The 17,041-nt window shown below is 53.2% G+C and overlaps 1 protein-coding gene and 1 long non-coding RNA gene across 4 annotated transcripts; one reads left to right on the top strand and one right to left on the bottom strand.

Annotated features, from left to right (window-relative positions):
* The first annotated feature begins 139 nt into the window (after nt 1-139).
* Nucleotides 140-5,282, top strand: LOC120094749 (uncharacterized). The gene is made up of 2 exons (XR_010054877.1): nt 140-277; nt 4,676-5,282. It is a non-coding gene; the product is annotated as an uncharacterized LOC120094749 (long non-coding RNA).
* Nucleotides 192-10,300, bottom strand: Mab21l4 (mab-21 like 4). 3 transcript variants are annotated; one of them, NM_001109311.1, is made up of 6 exons: nt 9,630-9,699; nt 8,432-9,181; nt 4,902-5,127; nt 3,371-3,524; nt 1,828-2,184; nt 192-932 (listed from the first exon to the last, which is right to left on the bottom strand). In NM_001109311.1, exons 2-6 carry the CDS (start codon nt 8,958-8,960, stop codon nt 840-842), a joined length of 1,359 nt encoding a protein of 452 aa, NP_001102781.1. In that variant the 5' UTR covers nt 8,961-9,181; nt 9,630-9,699; the 3' UTR covers nt 192-839. The 3 variants fall into 3 exon arrangements, with proteins under 3 accessions (NP_001102781.1, XP_006245609.1, XP_038940054.1); XM_006245547.5 differs by having other exon boundaries at nt 414-932; nt 8,432-10,297; XM_039084126.2 differs by lacking the exons at nt 192-932; nt 3,371-3,524 and having other exon boundaries at nt 1,949-2,184; nt 9,630-10,300.
* Between the last annotated feature and the right edge of the window lie 6,741 nt (nt 10,301-17,041).

The raw sequence follows: 17,041 nt of genomic DNA on the forward strand, positions 1-17,041 counted from the left end.
TGACAAAAGCTGTTAGTCCTTGAAAGACACCAGGACACTGCATGGCCCGTACACATGTGGGGTCCTGGTTCCTTCCCCAGAGCCTGGAATGCAGTCTGCAGTTCTGAAGCTGAGGAGTAAATGTCACCAAAGACGATGGAGAAGAGCCGTCTCTGAGGTGGGGTATTTAGAGCACCCTGGGCTCCAGAAAAGCTGCTCAAGGCCTTTAATGAGAAGATGTGAAGGGACTCACAGGATTCTGGGAACAGGGAACGCTCCTCCAGTGACAGAGAAACAGGTGAGACCGATATGGGGCAAGGGGAGCTATGGAATTCCTTCTTCTGGAGAGCAGGAGTGCCTGTCTGGGGGAACATTCTCTACCTGAGAGTGGAGAAGGTTTGAAACGAAACATTCCTTTGCAGATGAGCCATTCATAGGTTTAGGTGTCTATATTTGCACTGAGAGATACAGAAAGTAGAGGACCCTCTCCACACGGTACACTGGATCATTAATGAGTTCAACACTGAACACATGGTATTTCAACCCCAAGGAGTCCTGTGGAGCACAGGTAGAGCAAACACCCGCTGTCTGGTGCCTATACATGTTCTGTATACATGGATGGACCAACGGGTTTCTGGGAAGCAGATACACATTCACCTCAGGCTCAGTCTGGAACGTGGTAACTGCCTCATGTCCCCAGTGCCGGGTACTCAGACTCTCACAGCGATCCCTTGAACAGGAGTCTTTGGGGACTAAGCTCCTCCACCAGTCACTCAAAGAGGTATCCCTGATCCCCATTCTTTTCCCAAAGGTTCCGGGGAGCTCTGCAGGTTGGTAGAGACTGGGTCTCCCAGTCCAGCTCAGCTGTTCTCACTCCCCATGGTCTTGGTCTTCTGGAAGATGTTCTGCATGGCTGAGATTCTGTCCTTATCCTGGATGTTAAAGACCTGGAACTGCAGTGGGCAGGGACAGAGGGTCACAGGTAGCCAGGCTAAACCTGTCTCAACCATTCCCTATGACCACCCTCCCTGTTGGTACCCACCTGGGCCAGCATTCATGAAGACAGACCTCTCCAGCATCCCTCTTCCACCAGCCCTGCCTCACACAATGTATCCTTGACACAGGCATGACTCCCAAGGAGATCCCACTGAGGTGCATCCCCAGTCTTCCCCCATCCTGCCTCCCAGATCTGCTGAGAGCTTCACATAGGCCCATCAATCTGGCCCCAAAATGGGGTGACAATTCTTGAATGGCGGTGGGTAGGTTATTAACTTCCCAGCAGGCGGGTCTTCCCAAAATAAAATGGAGACTCCCAGTAACACAATGTCCGCCCCAGGTCACTGCTGCTAGAAGAGAGAATTGACCAAAAAATGTCAGACTCAAACGTGCCTTGGAGGCAGTATTTGGGCCTGGGATGGGGGTGGGTTCCTGCTTTTGCAGGGAAGCAATGGGTCTTGTGGGTGTGGTAGGCACCTCTGAACATCAGGCCAGAGAACATCAGGTCCCAAAGGACATGGCCATTAGCATGCCAAGACCAGAAATACACAGGAAATAGAACCCAGGTGGTCCAGGGAAAGCCATAGCCCCAAGGTGGAGGAGGATCCTGGGCATTTGCACAGTGTGGTGTAGGGTAATTCTGTGGACCACAGGGGCAGTCTCAGGGACTCTGCCTTGGTTCCAGAGAGCAGTGTAACACCTATGTGGGTCTCTCTTGAGGTAGCACTTCATGTCCTATCTGACTCTAGTCATCCAGAGGCCAGGCCATCCTTGAATTCCTGACCTGGGAGGGAGTGCTCAGGGTACAGGACCAGGGCTCTATCCACTCTCTCCTGCAACAGCTGCACCCACCTTATCTAGCAGAAAATCAAAGTAGGCTGTGGTCCAGTAGGTAGGGTCACTGGCAGGGAGCTGCAGGAGGGCCTTGACACCATTGTCAATGCGTGGTGGACGGCTGTGGCCCAGGTGGGTGACATGGATTCGCAAGGACTCTTCGGGCTGACTGGCGAAGTGTTCCACTTGTTGGTAGATGATGCCAAGGTCCAGGCCACTGTCCTGCAGCAAGTTGCACTCTGGGTACAGGAAGTGGGGCAGGTTCCTGGTAGCCAGGCAGCAGAGTAGCACTACCAGCTGGCGGTACACTGAGCCCTGCAGGTCTGCCCAGTCCTCTGGTGCTGGGAACAGCGTCGAGGCCCACAGCAGCACTGTCTGCAAGACACAAGGTCAGACCTGTCAATGTGTGGCTGGACCAGTTCTCCACCACCTACCTGTCTACCAACCCTGCACTGGCTTACTTCCAACAGCCCCCTCCTCAACATCCCTGAGTGCCCTGCCCATCCTAGCAGCTCCCATTACCTTCTCTCTCCTCTGGGCTTCTCTTCCCACCTTGTGCTAAACCTCAGAACTTCAGAACTCCCTCAGCGCTATCTGAGGGTTCCTCCATCCTAGGGGTTTCTTCATGTCCCTCCACTGAGTTCATTCTCTGCAGACCAAAGGGCCCACACCAGGGCATTAGGCCTCCCTCCTCCCTTCTGCTCCAAGCCCCTTACTAGATACCTCCCCACACCCCATCACCCAACTGCAAACTGCATTTCTGTCCCCTCAAACCCTTTTTTTCCTCCAGCACCTCTCAGTTCATTTGGACACCAGGGTTCTCTGTGCATCAGGCACCAGTGACCACTGGAAACTGGATCCCCACCTCAGGCAGAGGTCTGAGGAAGCAGTGAATGGCTTACATCCACACAGGAGAGTCTCCCTAGAGCCTGTGTCTGATGACAAATCAATTCACCTGTCTCTTAACACCTGGACCAAGCAGAGGGTCCTGTCAATCACAAACACATGCTCTTACAGGGACCCCGAGACTTCACAGCCCTAGCTGCTTTCCCCTCACTGTCCTGGGGACTCGGAATAATCAGGGGACCCTACCCTTGTCTCTTTCTTGTTCTCAACACAGGACAAAGCCATAGCAGAATATAGATGTGGCTGAGTATTCTGCCCCAGATAGCATAGAAAGGGAGCCAGTGGTCTCATGGGTACCCAGTCAGCTCCAGTCCATAGTGGAATCTGGCCAGGACTGTTCACAGAAAGGGAAAGGACTCAGGGAAGAGGTCCAGCTTTGTGTGGCCCAATCATGTTTCAGGTTTGCAGGACCTCCCACATAGCCTGTCTAGGAATGGGCCCAGGCAGTCTGATACACCTCAGTACTGCTACTCTACAGTCATACCTACGAGACCTCCCTCATGAGCTACTCCCCGGGTGAACCCTGGAATCCTCCCAATACCTGTGACTGTTTATCATGGGAGCCAGCGTGAGGAACGCACCTGGGGGTTACTGTCCGCTCTTGTGAAATCACAAATGTGAACAACAGAGCAAGGTGGTGAGCTACCATGCATACCTTCAGGTGGTCAAAAGTTAGGCCATGGTTCTGGCTGCCACCTCGCCAGCTCTCTAGGTTTACGCGGTCGAGAATGGAGAGGCTGTCCAGGCGGTGGCCAGGGAGGGAGCCTAGTGCATCAAGCAGCCGACTGAGCAGGTAGCCAGTGGAGATCCTGAAAGCCAGACCCACCTGTCAGGTCTGGGGTTCACAGTGCCCAGCACCCTGTGTACCACCAGAAAGAAAAGGCCTGACTGCCGCCACTCCTCTGTCCTACAGAGAGCCTCTTGAGCCCCATGTGAGGGTCACACCCTTACTGTGGCCACTCTGTTGCTTCAATGCCCTCTGTCTGTCAGCAGTTGGTTCAGTTCGTTAGCTTGCACATCCAGGTATCAGACTCCTCATCAAAGACTGCAGAGATTAGGGAAGACCTCAGCCAGCTCACCCTTTGTTTACACAGGGGAGATCAGTGGGGCCCCAGCCTGGCAGGGAGTTGTGGGCTCTACTCTAAGGTTCATCAGGGAAACAGAAGCTTGCCCCCGTGGGAGCCAGTGGGTGGATAATGTGTGTACGATTCTCGTACACCACAGACGCTCACTTCTGTACTTGATGGGCCATCATAGGGTAGGACCTCCCCTCCCTAGGTCTTGGTCCTAAAGTTTCCGCAGAGGTGAGGAAACAGGAACGTCATGTTCTGTTTTTTATGTAAGACGGCTCTACCCTGCCCTGCCTTTCTCCTGCCTTGGTGAGCCCGTGTTCACTCAGCACATTTGGCACGGGCTCTGATCTGCTTGAATGGGTCAGCTAGGATGAGGGGTAGGGGGCCCACAGAGCTCTGCTCAAGTTTCAGAATGGCACACCAACTTCATACAGGTCACTTATGAGGAATAGTTGCTTCTAAGATGGCAACACCTTGGGTGTGTGTCTTGTAAGTCCCCTGGCAGAATCACTGTGACCTTGTAAGTGGGTGCCAGTCAATGGTATCAGACTTAATGGGCCCCAGGTCCTGAGTCCTGGTTCAGTCTCGAATGGACTCAACTTCTGTCTCCCACATCCTGTCAGACTCTGATCTGGTAGCAAGTAGCCCTCATTGAACTCACAGGCTTCTGGGGTCCATCTCAGATGGGGGAACATTCTCAGAGGGGCTCTGTAGGCTGGCAAGGCCACCCCAAGTGAAGGGTATTAGCAAGCCCCAGAGCTACTCTTGTTAGTGTGAGCATCCTCACGGTGTGGGGACCTTAGACAACCTCTCTGCTGGTGTTTATCTGGCTGTTGGTGAAAGGCCCCCCTCCCACACCACCTAACACATTACATATCTCATCACAGCTCCTGGCCACCTCCTGTGCAGAAGATGACCCAGCCATGCCTTCCCTTCAGCTCTCTGTGAGTTGTTGAACATTAGAATTCCCCCCAGAGTCTAGCAACCTTGGCATGACACAGACGTCCACAGGACAGAAGCAGAAGAATCCCTCAGATCCTCCCGCATGAGGTTCAGCAAGCCTTAAGATGGTTCTCCTTCTCTCAGGGCCCAAAGGTCCAGAGTGGCATCTACCTCCAATGCTGGGCGTTAGCTGGTACCAGGTCCACCCCGTGGCTGGCAATTCTTCTCAAGATGCCCTCAGGAAATCCAAGCTTCAGCAGGGCCCCCTCCAAGGCAGGCACCCTGTGCTTCTTCTTCACCACAGGTACAACGTTGAAGCGGATCTTCCTCCAGCCGCTGGACACCTGCAGGGACAGGCGCATCTGCCCTCCCTTCAAGCTAGCAGCATTCAGTGAACCTGCAACAAGCCACCATTAATCTAGGCCCCCTCTGCTGAGCCTAACCCTGCGTTGGTCCGGGATACCCTACCTGCTGTCTTAAATGCCCTTCCCTGAATCTGCTTCCCTTCTGCCTACCCATCCACACTGAGGTATTACGTAACCCACCAGCCAAGCTGTGTAGCAGCATCCTTCATAACAACAACTTCCCTCCTGAGCCTTCTCTCTGCTAGGCCCCTCCCTCAGTCTTGTTGCCTGAGCCTGCTGCCCACACCTCCTAGACCTGTAGGATCTGCTCCTTGTTTGTGCTCCAGGTTCCACCAAAAATAGCTCCACCCATCCTGGATGGAGCCAGGAGAGAGCCCTGGTCCCGAGAAAAAGCACTGGGCCTGGATGGTGCTGATCTGGTCCCAGCACACTTAAAGCAGGTGTTTGAAGAGTTGGGTTGGTGGCATTCCCTCGAGCTCACCCCAACCCCTACCACCCTGGGCAGCTCAGAGCCTGAAGTTCTTTGCTGTAAGGCTGTGATAGAGGCCTCCCATTGCTTCACTCTGAATCTTTACAGTCTTTAATGAAAGCCAGTGGGGTGCTCTTGGGCACAGCAGTGCATTCTGGGAACTTTGAACCCCTAGACACTGATTGCTCCAGAGGATAGGCTTCAGCCATAGTGCCACCTACAGTGTCTGCAGACTCACATCCCTCCTCCAGCCAGTTGTGGCCAGGAAGGACAAAGTCGAAACAGCCCAGCTCACCCGAGGAGAAACAGAGGCAGGAGGATTGATCCCAGGCTGGACTTCTGATCACAGCTTGTGCTCACCTCACCCCCTACACTAAGAGCCTCCCTAACAGCTCATGTCTAGAGCCACCCTACACATGTATGAGTGCATGCTGGTCCTCATACCATACAGGGAGATTAGGCAGCAAACCCTAGGAAGTCTTAGGATAAGGTTCACAGGAGAGAACTGCCCAGGTTGGGAAAGGCCCAGGTGTCCTGGAAGGAGATACTGGCTTAGTTGGCCCCATTTCCAGGCTGTAAAAGAGGGAACATTTCAAGAGTGGCATGGCCAGGTTCTCTTCCTTTTGAGACAAACCAGTAGCAGAGACAGTGAGGGATAACAGAGACACCCACACCATCACACAGGCTCAGGGTGGAACCATCTCCTTCCTCTCCCAGTGCTTTATCTTCCTATGTCTACTGAAGAGCCTGGACCATAGGCCAGAAAAGCCAACCCTTGGGGAGATGGGTGTGCTCAACAGAGTCCCCAACACAAGCCTTGTAGCAGGGTCTCCATTGCAGAAAACAGCCTGGCCTCCTATGTATCCCGCCAGCACCCACCATCTGCAGGATGGCTCTTAGGGAACCTCTAGTATTCTCCATTCCAATGAGCCTCAGCTTCCCTATAGGGGGAGGGAGAGGGACCCTCCCAGGGGAGCACTTAAATGCCTGTGTGTTCCTCTAGTCACACATTTTTTAATCCGTAAAATGGCAGCCTGGAAAACAGCCAGCCACACCTGTTCTCACTAGGCCACCTCTAAGCCAGCCCTGGCTGGTCTCACCGGTTCCAGGGAGTGGATAGCTGAACTCTGTCACCAGCAATAGCTTCCCTTTTAAGGGATGTGTTGGAAGCGATGCCTGGAATTTCCCATGGGCCCATAGCCATAGGAACAGGAATGGGCCTAGGCTGAGGAGTCTCCTTTCTCAGCCAGGAGGCAACCTGGCCATGCAAGTAGGGTGGGCGCTAGAGATTTGAATGGTCCTTGATGGCCCATAACTTAGAAGTCTCCTAGTTGCCCTAAAAGGTGGGTCTGTGCCTTAGCAAAGTAGGGGGCCTGCAGGAGACAGAGCCAGCTGGCAATGGCTATATTAGGTCAAGCCAGAAGACAGTAATGGTCACTCTAAGCTACGTGCTGAATTAGAGGGTTCAAAAGATGGCCAGGTGAGATGCCTGAGGAACTGCAAGACACTAGACATTTAATAGACAGTCTCTGGCCACCCAAAGGTCAGTCTTCCGCTGTAGGACACCTGGCCCAGCAAGTCTGGGGGGGACTTCCCCGAGAAGCTGCCCTCCAGGTGTTGGAAGTCTACGAGCCCGAGGGTCTTCTGACTGCAGCAGCCTAGACTGCAACATAGGTACCCAGCTGTGGGTTCTGCTAGACACCCTTTTCCAGAGCCCTAGGAAGCATGAGATACAAGTCCACTATTACAGGCTCCCAGGCCCCAGGCCATGCAGCCAGACCAGGACTCCACACCGTAGGGATCCCAGGCATCTTCCTACCCTCTGGAGGAGGCTACTACCCTGCTCACTGATGACACAGTGCAAATACCAGGAAGGTAACTTGGGAAGATAGACACACGAGAAAGTGGCATCGGCCACCATCACAGGTCTGTCTCCTCCAGCCCAAAAGCAGGACATTCTGTCGTGGCCTCCAGCCCCTAGGAACCTGATGTCCTCCTAATGCTGACCCCAAGAGGATGAGCATCATCACTTAGGGTCCCCATGTCCAGGCATCTTTTGCAAAGAAACTAGTTGCTTCTCACCATGCTGGGGACCTTTCCCACCTGACACCCCAGATAACATGAGCAAGATGACCAGCAAGAGGCTGAAACTGGGTCTCTGGCACATTTGAAAATAGCCAGCCTAGAGCCATTTTGGGCTCAGTGTACCAAGTTAGTGACTCAGCCATAAACTGAAACAGGCACGCACCCATGCCTCTCTATATAGAAGCAAGCACTCACAGGCGTGTACACAGGTGCACACTCAACATCCATTCACATCCCCACATACTCGCATGTATGCACACTAACATGTGTTTGCATCCTGAAACAGACACATGGCCAAATTCACACACAACCTGATAGATTGTGACTAAGGCCGAAGAGGGGACAGTTGCAAGCATCAAAGCAGGGTGCAACAGGTAACAGGCTGATTTCCTGGAACCCTGTCGGAGACCTCATCAAGCAAGCTGGCCAACAAAACAGCTGGCTTGTCTTAAACTTTAAGACATTTATAAAGTGACACTCGTTAAAACGCCTTCCCCAAACAACCGTGCGGAAATAGGTCACATGAGACTCATGATCTGCTTTCTCCAAGGTGCTAGGGGTGCAAAGACCAGAGTTAAGTCTCCTAGTTTGCAGACCCCCACAACACCCCAATGACAACTCGCACTTCATTCATGTGCACAGGGAAGACACACACCCAGAGACCTGTATGCAGCCCACACGGGTCAGTCCATACCCTCAGCACTCAAACACAGTGGTCACACATAGGTACAGATACAGTTGCATACTTGTGCAGAGTACCTCCCCGCTCCCCACACAGTTACCTGGCGGAATGAGCCTGTGGTGCTTGCAGTGTACAATGGCAGCCACCAGAAGATCTTTGAGGACACACAGGACTTTACCGGGTATGATGTGGCCACTGCACTTGTCTCTGTCCTCTGAGGAGACACTGAAGATGTCATCAGTCATCCATGGCCCCAGGCCAGATGCCTCCTTGAGGACACCCAGTCGGCAGATGGCAGGGCCATCCCCTGGCTCACTGGCTTCTGACTCCTCAATCAGGAGAGCCTCAGAGTCCACCCCCAGGAGCACCTCCACATCCAGTGGGTCCTCTGAGGAACGCAAAGCAAACTGGAAGGCCTCTAGGTCTCGAGAATAGTCAACAATGAAGCGGGAGTCCAAGGCATGGGCACGTTCCAGCACAGTAAGCAGGATATTCTCTGCTCTCTGGTAGTCCTGGACACGGGGTGACTCCCTTGACTGGATGGCCAACAGGTAGTGATGCCACAGGGGCACCTGCTCGGCCATGTCAGGAGCAAAGACACAGGGAGCAGGCATCTCGGAGCCGGGCATCCCTGAGCCAAGCCGCAGGCAGCAGGGCCCTGGTAGCCCTTGGGGACCGCTCTTGAGCTTGTGTAGACTGGCGAGGAGGAAGAGGTACCTGCCCAGGTGAGGAGCAGGTCTGCAGGTAGGGCTCAGCTCTCCTTGGGCAGAGTTCCAGAGTGACAGGCTTCCCGCAGCAGGTTAAATAGCTGAACCAAGGCCAAGGCCTTTGAAGTGGGGTGAGTCAGTACCTAACAATTAAGAGTGTCACAGGGGGCTGGCTGTCCTGGAGGCGGAGGTCCAGTTGCTTACCACTCTCCTCCCGCTCTGCTCCTTCCTGAATCTTGGGCCCCAAACACAATGGCCTAACCTGAACGAGGGGTGTGTACCTACCTTCACACTCCTCCCCAACCCAAAAGCTAGTCGCAGTGTCTCTGCGAAACGGGTCTTCCTTGCCCTGCCTCCCTTCCCATGGCCCAGAAGGTAATGGCTGCCAGACCCTGTGTGGGTCCAGGCTTCACTCAGGAAGCTTGGAGAACAAGCCTCAGGCCAGACCTGGGCAGTGTCTCCTTAGCATTCCACAGATACCAGTGTAAATCAACCGTCCTCCATCTGCCATCCATCTAATTGGCCAGTTCGGGCCCCTCAGGCTGCCTGTCCCACCCTTCCAGCCTCCCTCTAAGAAGATCTAGCACTCACCTGGCCAGGAGCTGGGGCCTCCTAGGAGAAGCAGTCTCTAGTTCTGCCTCATGGCTGGAAAATCTCACCATACAAACCCCTCCACACCTGCAGGTGCCCTGCCCAGTGCCTCCTCCCTGCTCAGAGTTGTGCAAGTCCAGACTGGCAGGAGGGAGCCGCCCCTATCGACCCTTGGTCCCTAGAGGAGGCCCAGTGCAGAGGCAGTTCTGGTCTGCAAACAGCCTACGGGTTGACCGTCCAACAAGCACCATAGAGACACCATCAATGCAGCCACACTGTGAATGGCCTCAGACCCCAGGCAGCAGCAATAAGTCAGTTACCAGATGGCAGGGTAGGAAAACCACCCTGCTTAGAGTGGCTGCTCAGAGCCTCTGAGGGGTTGCAACCTGTGAGCAGGCTTCTGCTAGCCTCCCTGGGCAGAGACAGGCTTCCCTGCAACCTGGTCTGGCTCTGTCTATCTGGCTCTGTCTATGGGGCTGCCCAGAATGTGGCTAACTAAGGCTGTTCAGGTTCCAGAGTCCTGGCTTCTTCTGCCTTCACACTGCCCTTACTATGCCCTACCCACAGTGTCCCCACAGCCGTGATCTGTGGGAGCTGGGTCCCACAGCACTAGGTAATCCAGCTCTGTGGCAGCCTCAGCAGCCAGGCCAGGCAGTTCCTTCCTTGCTCAGAACCTGGGCTTCTCCAGCTTTTCTATATAGCCTCACAGAAGCCTCTTAAAGTCACCTAGGAGACCAAGCTGCCCCTGAGCAAGGTGTTACCTAAGCTTCTTGCCCTCTATGCTTCCCTTCCCCTTCTGTGACCTGGAATGCCCAACAGGTCAGAATGCTCTCTGTCCTTCCTTACTTGGGCCTCCAGTGAGGAGCCACAGTGAACTCCCCATGACTGGGACAGAGTCCTCCTCCTCATCATCACCATCTTCCTCCTCCTCATCTTCTTCCTCCTCCTCTACCACTTTCTCCTTCTCTTTTTTCTCTTCCTCCTCCTCCTCTTCTTTCTCCTCTCTCTCCTCTTTATCCTCCTCCTCTCCCTCCTCCTCCTCTTCCTCCTTCTCCTCTCCCCCTCTGTATATTACACATCCGGGCTTGATGTCAGCCTTCAGAATAGACAGAACAGATGTGAACATTGAAGAGCTCGCCCCAGGTTCGGCTTGGACACATACCACAGGGGTGCAGTGGAGAGAGGAGGATGGAGGTGGAGACGGTGTTTGGGACCCACAGGAAGGACCCAAGCCTGCCACTCTGCAAACCCTAGAGTGTTGATATGTAGAACAGGTGAAATGGAGGGGACAATGAAGCCAGAGTAGTCAGCATAGCTCTCAGAGCCCATGGTTTTCACAAGGTCTTAGTGACTAGACCACAAATGTATTGATTCACCCCTCAGTGCAGCACAGGGACAAGTACACTGGTTCCACACCTCTGGAATTCCCAAGTGCTCTGAGAAAGACTAGCAGGGAGGGGACAATCCAGTCTGAACAGAGTGCATGAAATGGATTTCAGAAGTGAGCGGTGTAGGCTCCACACTCCCTATCACACACAGCCGATGGCTCTCTATAGACTGCACGGATGTTGTGCAGAGGCACTGTGAGTTCCCTGGGCTACCGGCTCTCTATAGCAGACCTGGATCCAGGACAGAGAGACTGGAAGTCTTAGGTCAAAGTACCAGTGGCTGAGCTCCCTCAGGGAGCATGGTGGGCCTTTTTCTGAATCTAATGGCTACAACTGCCTCTGCCCCAGTCTGCTGGAGATCCTACCCCATGTTCCTCTACCTTCTGACTGTTTCTTATGAGGAAAACTGAGGTGGTGTCCAGTGTCACCAAATAAAGTTTCCAATCCTCATGTGTTCCTTGTAAGAGCCACGTACAGGCTCTGGCACAGCAAGTGGCCAGTTGCCAGCCTACCACAAGGAGCTGGAAAAGCCAGGGCTCTTCTAGCTTTTCTCTCCACACGACCTCACAGAAGTCTTCTAAAGTCACTCAGGGTACCCAGGTACCCCTGAGCAAAGTGCTGCCTACATGCCTCCTCATCTGGTTGCCTCTCCCCTCCTGTGACCTGGAGTCACATGCCACCACACTAGGACCCAGGCACATGGACTTCCCAAACCACCACTTCAACCCTCTTCTAGGTAGTTTTGTGCCAAACTCCAGGTTTTGCAACAGTGACCAAAAGGAAGCACACAGGAAGGTAGGCACCAGCTGGTGTCCTAAGATAGGTCAACTGAGGTCCACTGACGCTCGTAGTAGACTCTGGGAGAGGCCTCCTCCTCTTTTGTAAGCAGTGGTGTTTCTCTCTGGAACTCTATGGTCTGACAGGGTTCCTCTGCCCAGAGTGCCTGTTGCCCATTAAAGCTCAACATGGACACAGAAAGTGAGGATCCAGGGCAGATGTGCTCAGAGACTCTCTCTGTGTGGCCCACGGAGAGTCACTGTCCTTTACAGACTCAACTTCTTGACCAAGAATGAGGGAGTCACATGACATGTGCTCCCACCTGCTTCCATACTCTGACAGTGCCCATCAGATTCTTGGCTGCCCAGAGGCCCTGACACAAGCAAGCCCCTCCTCTGGAGAAGCAAGAGGCCATGACGAGATGGGTGGTTCAGGATCCCTGATAGAACAGCAGGGCTCTCTGTGCTGAACAAACCCTAGTCCTCTCTCATGGCCTGTACCCATTGCCTGCCACACAGCCTTATAGTCTACTCCAGTGTAGGCAACTGGTGGTGCACACGGCAAGCACCCAGCTAAGTCAGGATTGCTCTGAGACGCACATGGAACTTTCAGGAAGGGTCATAAGCATCACATGTTTATACAGAATGGTGAGGCCTGTATCTTATTTGCTCAGTCTGCCCCCGCTGCATGAGCTACTCAGAAGTAGAGTGTGTGCGTGGCCACTGAGAAGGCTCAAAACAAGAGAGAGGGGAGACTCTACAACCTAGTGACCTAATGCTCACAGTAGTCGACGTCGTTTGTTTGCTCATGGGCCAGCCCCACGGCCCACCTAAGGGTGCTTATGAGAACTCCAGGCTTATTGTATGGGAGATAAGCAAGTATCTGAGGCAAATGCTCTTCAGGAGGCACAGAAGCTGGGGACAAGGGGCTGGGGATGGTCTGGAGTGTAATAATAATCTGGAGGAAATGACAGAGCCAACGGGGTGAGCTCCTGCAGGGAGGTAGGCCTGGGAAACCTACCCACAGCAGAGATGCTGGTGGGTGGCCACCTTGCCAAGAGCAGAGTTGAGAGAGATCTGCTGTGCCTGCCCCTAAGCTGGACCTCAAGAGAAGACAGATGTCCTGTCATCCTACAGCAGTGGCTCCCAACCTTCTTAATGCTTGCAACCCTTTAATAGAGTTCACCTCCAACTGTAAAATTATTTTTGTTACTGCTTCATAACTGTAACTTTGTTGCTGTTAGGAATCATAGCGTAAATATCTAATATTAAAGCCCTGTGGAAGGGTCATTTGACCCCGTAAGGGGTCATGACCCACAGGTTGAGGACCACTGTCCTAGGCTGTGAGGAAGGAACTATAGGGAAGACCCGTCTACTGGATGTCTTCATGGCTAGTGTCAGCCCCAGGCTAACTGACAGACTGGAGCTGAGCTGCTGTTTTCGGGGACTGGAATGATCCAAGCTCAAGGCTGGTAGAGCAGAGACTGAGGGGGAGGCGGGATGATAGCTCCCAGGGACCTCAGCATCACCAACAAACTTCAGAGGGGCTCCAGGCAGGAAGTGGAGCTACGCCTTTCCAGCCGTTTGCCTTTCTCACACAGCTAGAGCCTCAGAGCATGACAACAGGGGGTTCAAGCCATAGAAAAACTCTGCTATCCCACCTTCCCCTGGTCCTCACTTGGTCTGGAGAGAGGCAGTGTCAGAGCGTGGACCCCAGGTGGGAAGGTTTTGCAAGAAACAGAGGCTAAGTCCCCATCTATTCCATCTACCTGCCCAGCATCCATCCATAGAGAGGAAGGGCCAAGACCACACAAGGAGACCATCTTCCCGTCTGTCCTCCATTTCGTTCTTCCTTGCTCTTTCTTGCTGCCTGTGTAGTTCAGGGTTGGCTGTACAGCCCTCCTCAGTCTTTACCTTCTCCACCAGCCCCCCTCAGGCCTCTATCAGGATGATCTGGGCCGGAGGCACCTCTGACTTCGCACATAGGAAACGTATAATATGTGAAGTCCCGGTGTGTCTGGTGATTTACTGGGGCTGTGGGACACACACTTTGCTAACCCAGGACAGGGATACCACCATCATCCACCTGCAGGCTGGCCTTACTATCACCCCACCACTGCCCAATGGAGACACTGTGAGCCCTGGCCTACTGCTCAGCCACAACGGGGTTCCAACAGCCCTGGTGCAGGTGCGGGGGCTGGGCTATGGGTTCAGGGGAGCAGGGGACACGAGATAGGTGACGTCCTAGAAAAGGGGAAGGACACCAGACTGAGGGTGAAAGGGCATTTGGGGGGGTAGTCTGTCAGGCTGAGGAAGCACACTGTGTACCACCCCAACACACAGGGCACACAAGGCCAATCTGCCTGTCTGGGGGCAGAGGGGGCCATTTGCTCAGCCCAGGACAGACTAGAAGGAGCCAGTTTGGATTCAGAGTCTGTGGGTGCAGTCTCTGCTAGCTCTGTCCTTATATTCATCTTTACAAGAAAGGTTTTTGGGTTGCATATGGGGTTTTATAGAATAAATATGCACAGCGTTTATCATTTTATTAAAGTACGTGATTCAGGGCATTAATATGTTCACATCGTGTAGCTGTCACTACCACCCACTTCAGAACTCTCTTTTTCTTTCTTTCTTTTTTATTTTTGAGACAGGGTCTCGCTATGTAGCCCTGGCTAACCTGGAACTCACTATGTAGACTAGGCCAGCCTTGGGCTCACAGAGCTCCACCTGTCTCTGTCTCCTGAGTGTTCCCTATGCCACAACATGCCCTGCCAGACTCTCCTTTTCTCAAACAGAAACTGTGTGTCCATGAGACACTAGTTCCCAGCTCCTCCCTAGCCTCAGCACCGAATGAAGAGAATCGGTGCTTCTGTCTTGAGATCTGAACTTCTCCGGAAGCTTCATGTAGATGGAATTGCTCAGTCCTGTCTTGTCTTGGCTGGCTTACTTCACTCAACCTGATGTCCTCCAGGTCCATCCCTGCCACAACGTGTCAGAACGTCCCTCCTGCTAAATACAGCACAACCGTCTACTGTGTGGACAGGCCAAATACTTCTTATCTAAAAACCCATCAGCAGACACTCGGGTTGCTAGAAACATGGCAGCCAAATCTCTCCATCTCTGTTTTCTGTTCTGGGGACACACCCAGACGTGGAATTGCCCAGTCACGTGGCATGTGTTTGAGTTTGGAGGAAGTACCATCCGGTATTCAGCAGCCTCTCACTTCTCATTCCAGCAGCAAGGCCACCAGTTAATCCACACCGTCATCTGCTCCTTTCCTAATAGCAGCCACCCTAACAGGTGTGACGTTCATCTCAGTACGGTTTTCCCCCAATACCTAATAAGGGCATACATTTTTGTAGGCTTACTGGCCCTTACATATGCCCAGCACAGAAACATCCGTAACCATTCTGTGTGTTGCTGAGTGCTAGAAAATTCTTATATATTTTAGATTTCTGATTCCACTATCAGATAGAGGCCTTGAAAGTATTTCCTCACATAACATCCCGTGTGCTCTATTTCTCTTTCTTAATGCTGCCCTCCTGTGCGTAATGATCCAGTGTTGATGGAATCCAAATTATCTGCTATCGTTGACATCCATGTCCAGGAAGTCACTGCCAGATCTGGTGTGTTAGGCCTTCCTCATTTCATTCATTATGCTGTGGTCCTTGCCAAGCTGTGAATGACCAGCAGTCCCACCCCCTCTCCTGCAGAATTGCCCTCCCAGTCCTTCTCCTGGTTGAATCTTGGTATTTTTTTCCCCATTCCTTAAGAATGTGTGGCAGAGAGCAGGTTTCCCGAGTCCCAGAGAGCAGTCACTATCTGCGACCATCCACCAAACATCCTTTGAATAGTCTGTGTGAGCATTGAGTGGGTGGAGGGTGATGCTGTCCTCTACCCCTGGGAACCCTCAGGTTCTCCTTATCTGGGCCCCTCAGGTACAGCCTCCCTTCTGTATCCATCCCTAGCTTTATGAATTTCATAATTTGCCGTCCCTGATCCAAACCTTCTTAGGGTAGGAAAGGGACATTTAAGTCCTCATGGAGAGTCCTGTATGTACCTTCTGTGAGAAGGCCAGGTGCCCACAGGCTCACCTGCCCTGGCTCTGCGTCTCACTCAGCAGCCAGGAATGAGGATGGTGTCATTCAGCTTCAGAAGTAGCTTAGATGCCTGGCCCCGGAGTGGCTCTGGCATCCCCTGAGCACGGTTCACTCGAGGGACAACTCTCATGAAGAGGGTGGAGGCACAAAGGAATATGATGTCCTGTCCTTGCCTCACAGCCCCAGGATAGCCTGTCTGTCTGGAATTGCTCTGGAGTCTGACTTGCTGTCTGTGGTCATCTCTGTCCCTTTGGTGACTCTATGCCCTAGAGACAGGGTGGACTGCTCTCAGGCTGAACCCAAATGTCCAGAGGCAGTAGCCATTGCTCATGGAGAGTGACTCTCGAGGGCAGCCAAGGCTGGTCTGGTCTGGGTTGCAGCCCCTTTGCTGTGTGTGGGAAGAGCATGCCCTGTAGGCTTTATCAGGAAGGGGACCCTGGGCACTGGACTTGTCCTGAATCACCGCAACCCAGACACTGTACCAAGGCTAATATCCCACTATCGCCAGTGTGTCTGCCTGTCCATGCCTGAGGCCAGCCATGATGTTCAAGTTCAGTACCACAACAGCTATGACCCATCCTCCAAGGAATTGGGAATCCAGAGTTTGTTGTGACCTGGGGCCATTTCTGGTAAGTGTTCAGGTATGGTGGAAGGAATGACGGCCAGAGTCTCTCTGAAAAGGAGTCTCCCTTCAAGTACAGAAGTATTGAACAGCCTGCCAGACAGGTAGCCACAGTCGGGGACAAAATCAGTCACATGCTGTGAGAGTGGAGACTAGGGCCAGAGCATGTCCTTGACAACTGCAGCAGGACTTGCCCCCCAAACCTCAGGACAGGAGGCTCGGGGTTCTGGGTCCAACAGTCCCATTAGTTAGGAGAAGGGTCAGGACTCGCCGAGGCCCTCCTGAGACCAACTTACAGAACATACTCTGGGCTTGCACTGGAAATTCTCCTTATCATCAACAGCTACAGAAGCTACAATCCTGGACCACACAAGGGCCCAGACCAACCAGTATCCAGAGTGCAAGGATGGAGGTCTTAAAGCCCTGTGCATAGCCAGGAGGGGTGAATTGGTGACCAACATCAAGGGCTTTCAGACAACGGAGGACAGTGAGACAGTTGTCCACTGGTAGAGTTCAACCTAGAGGT

The sequence above is a fragment of the Rattus norvegicus genome, chromosome 9 (genome assembly GCF_036323735.1).
Source record: "Rattus norvegicus strain BN/NHsdMcwi chromosome 9, GRCr8, whole genome shotgun sequence".
Classification (NCBI taxonomy): domain Eukaryota; kingdom Metazoa; phylum Chordata; class Mammalia; order Rodentia; family Muridae; genus Rattus; species Rattus norvegicus.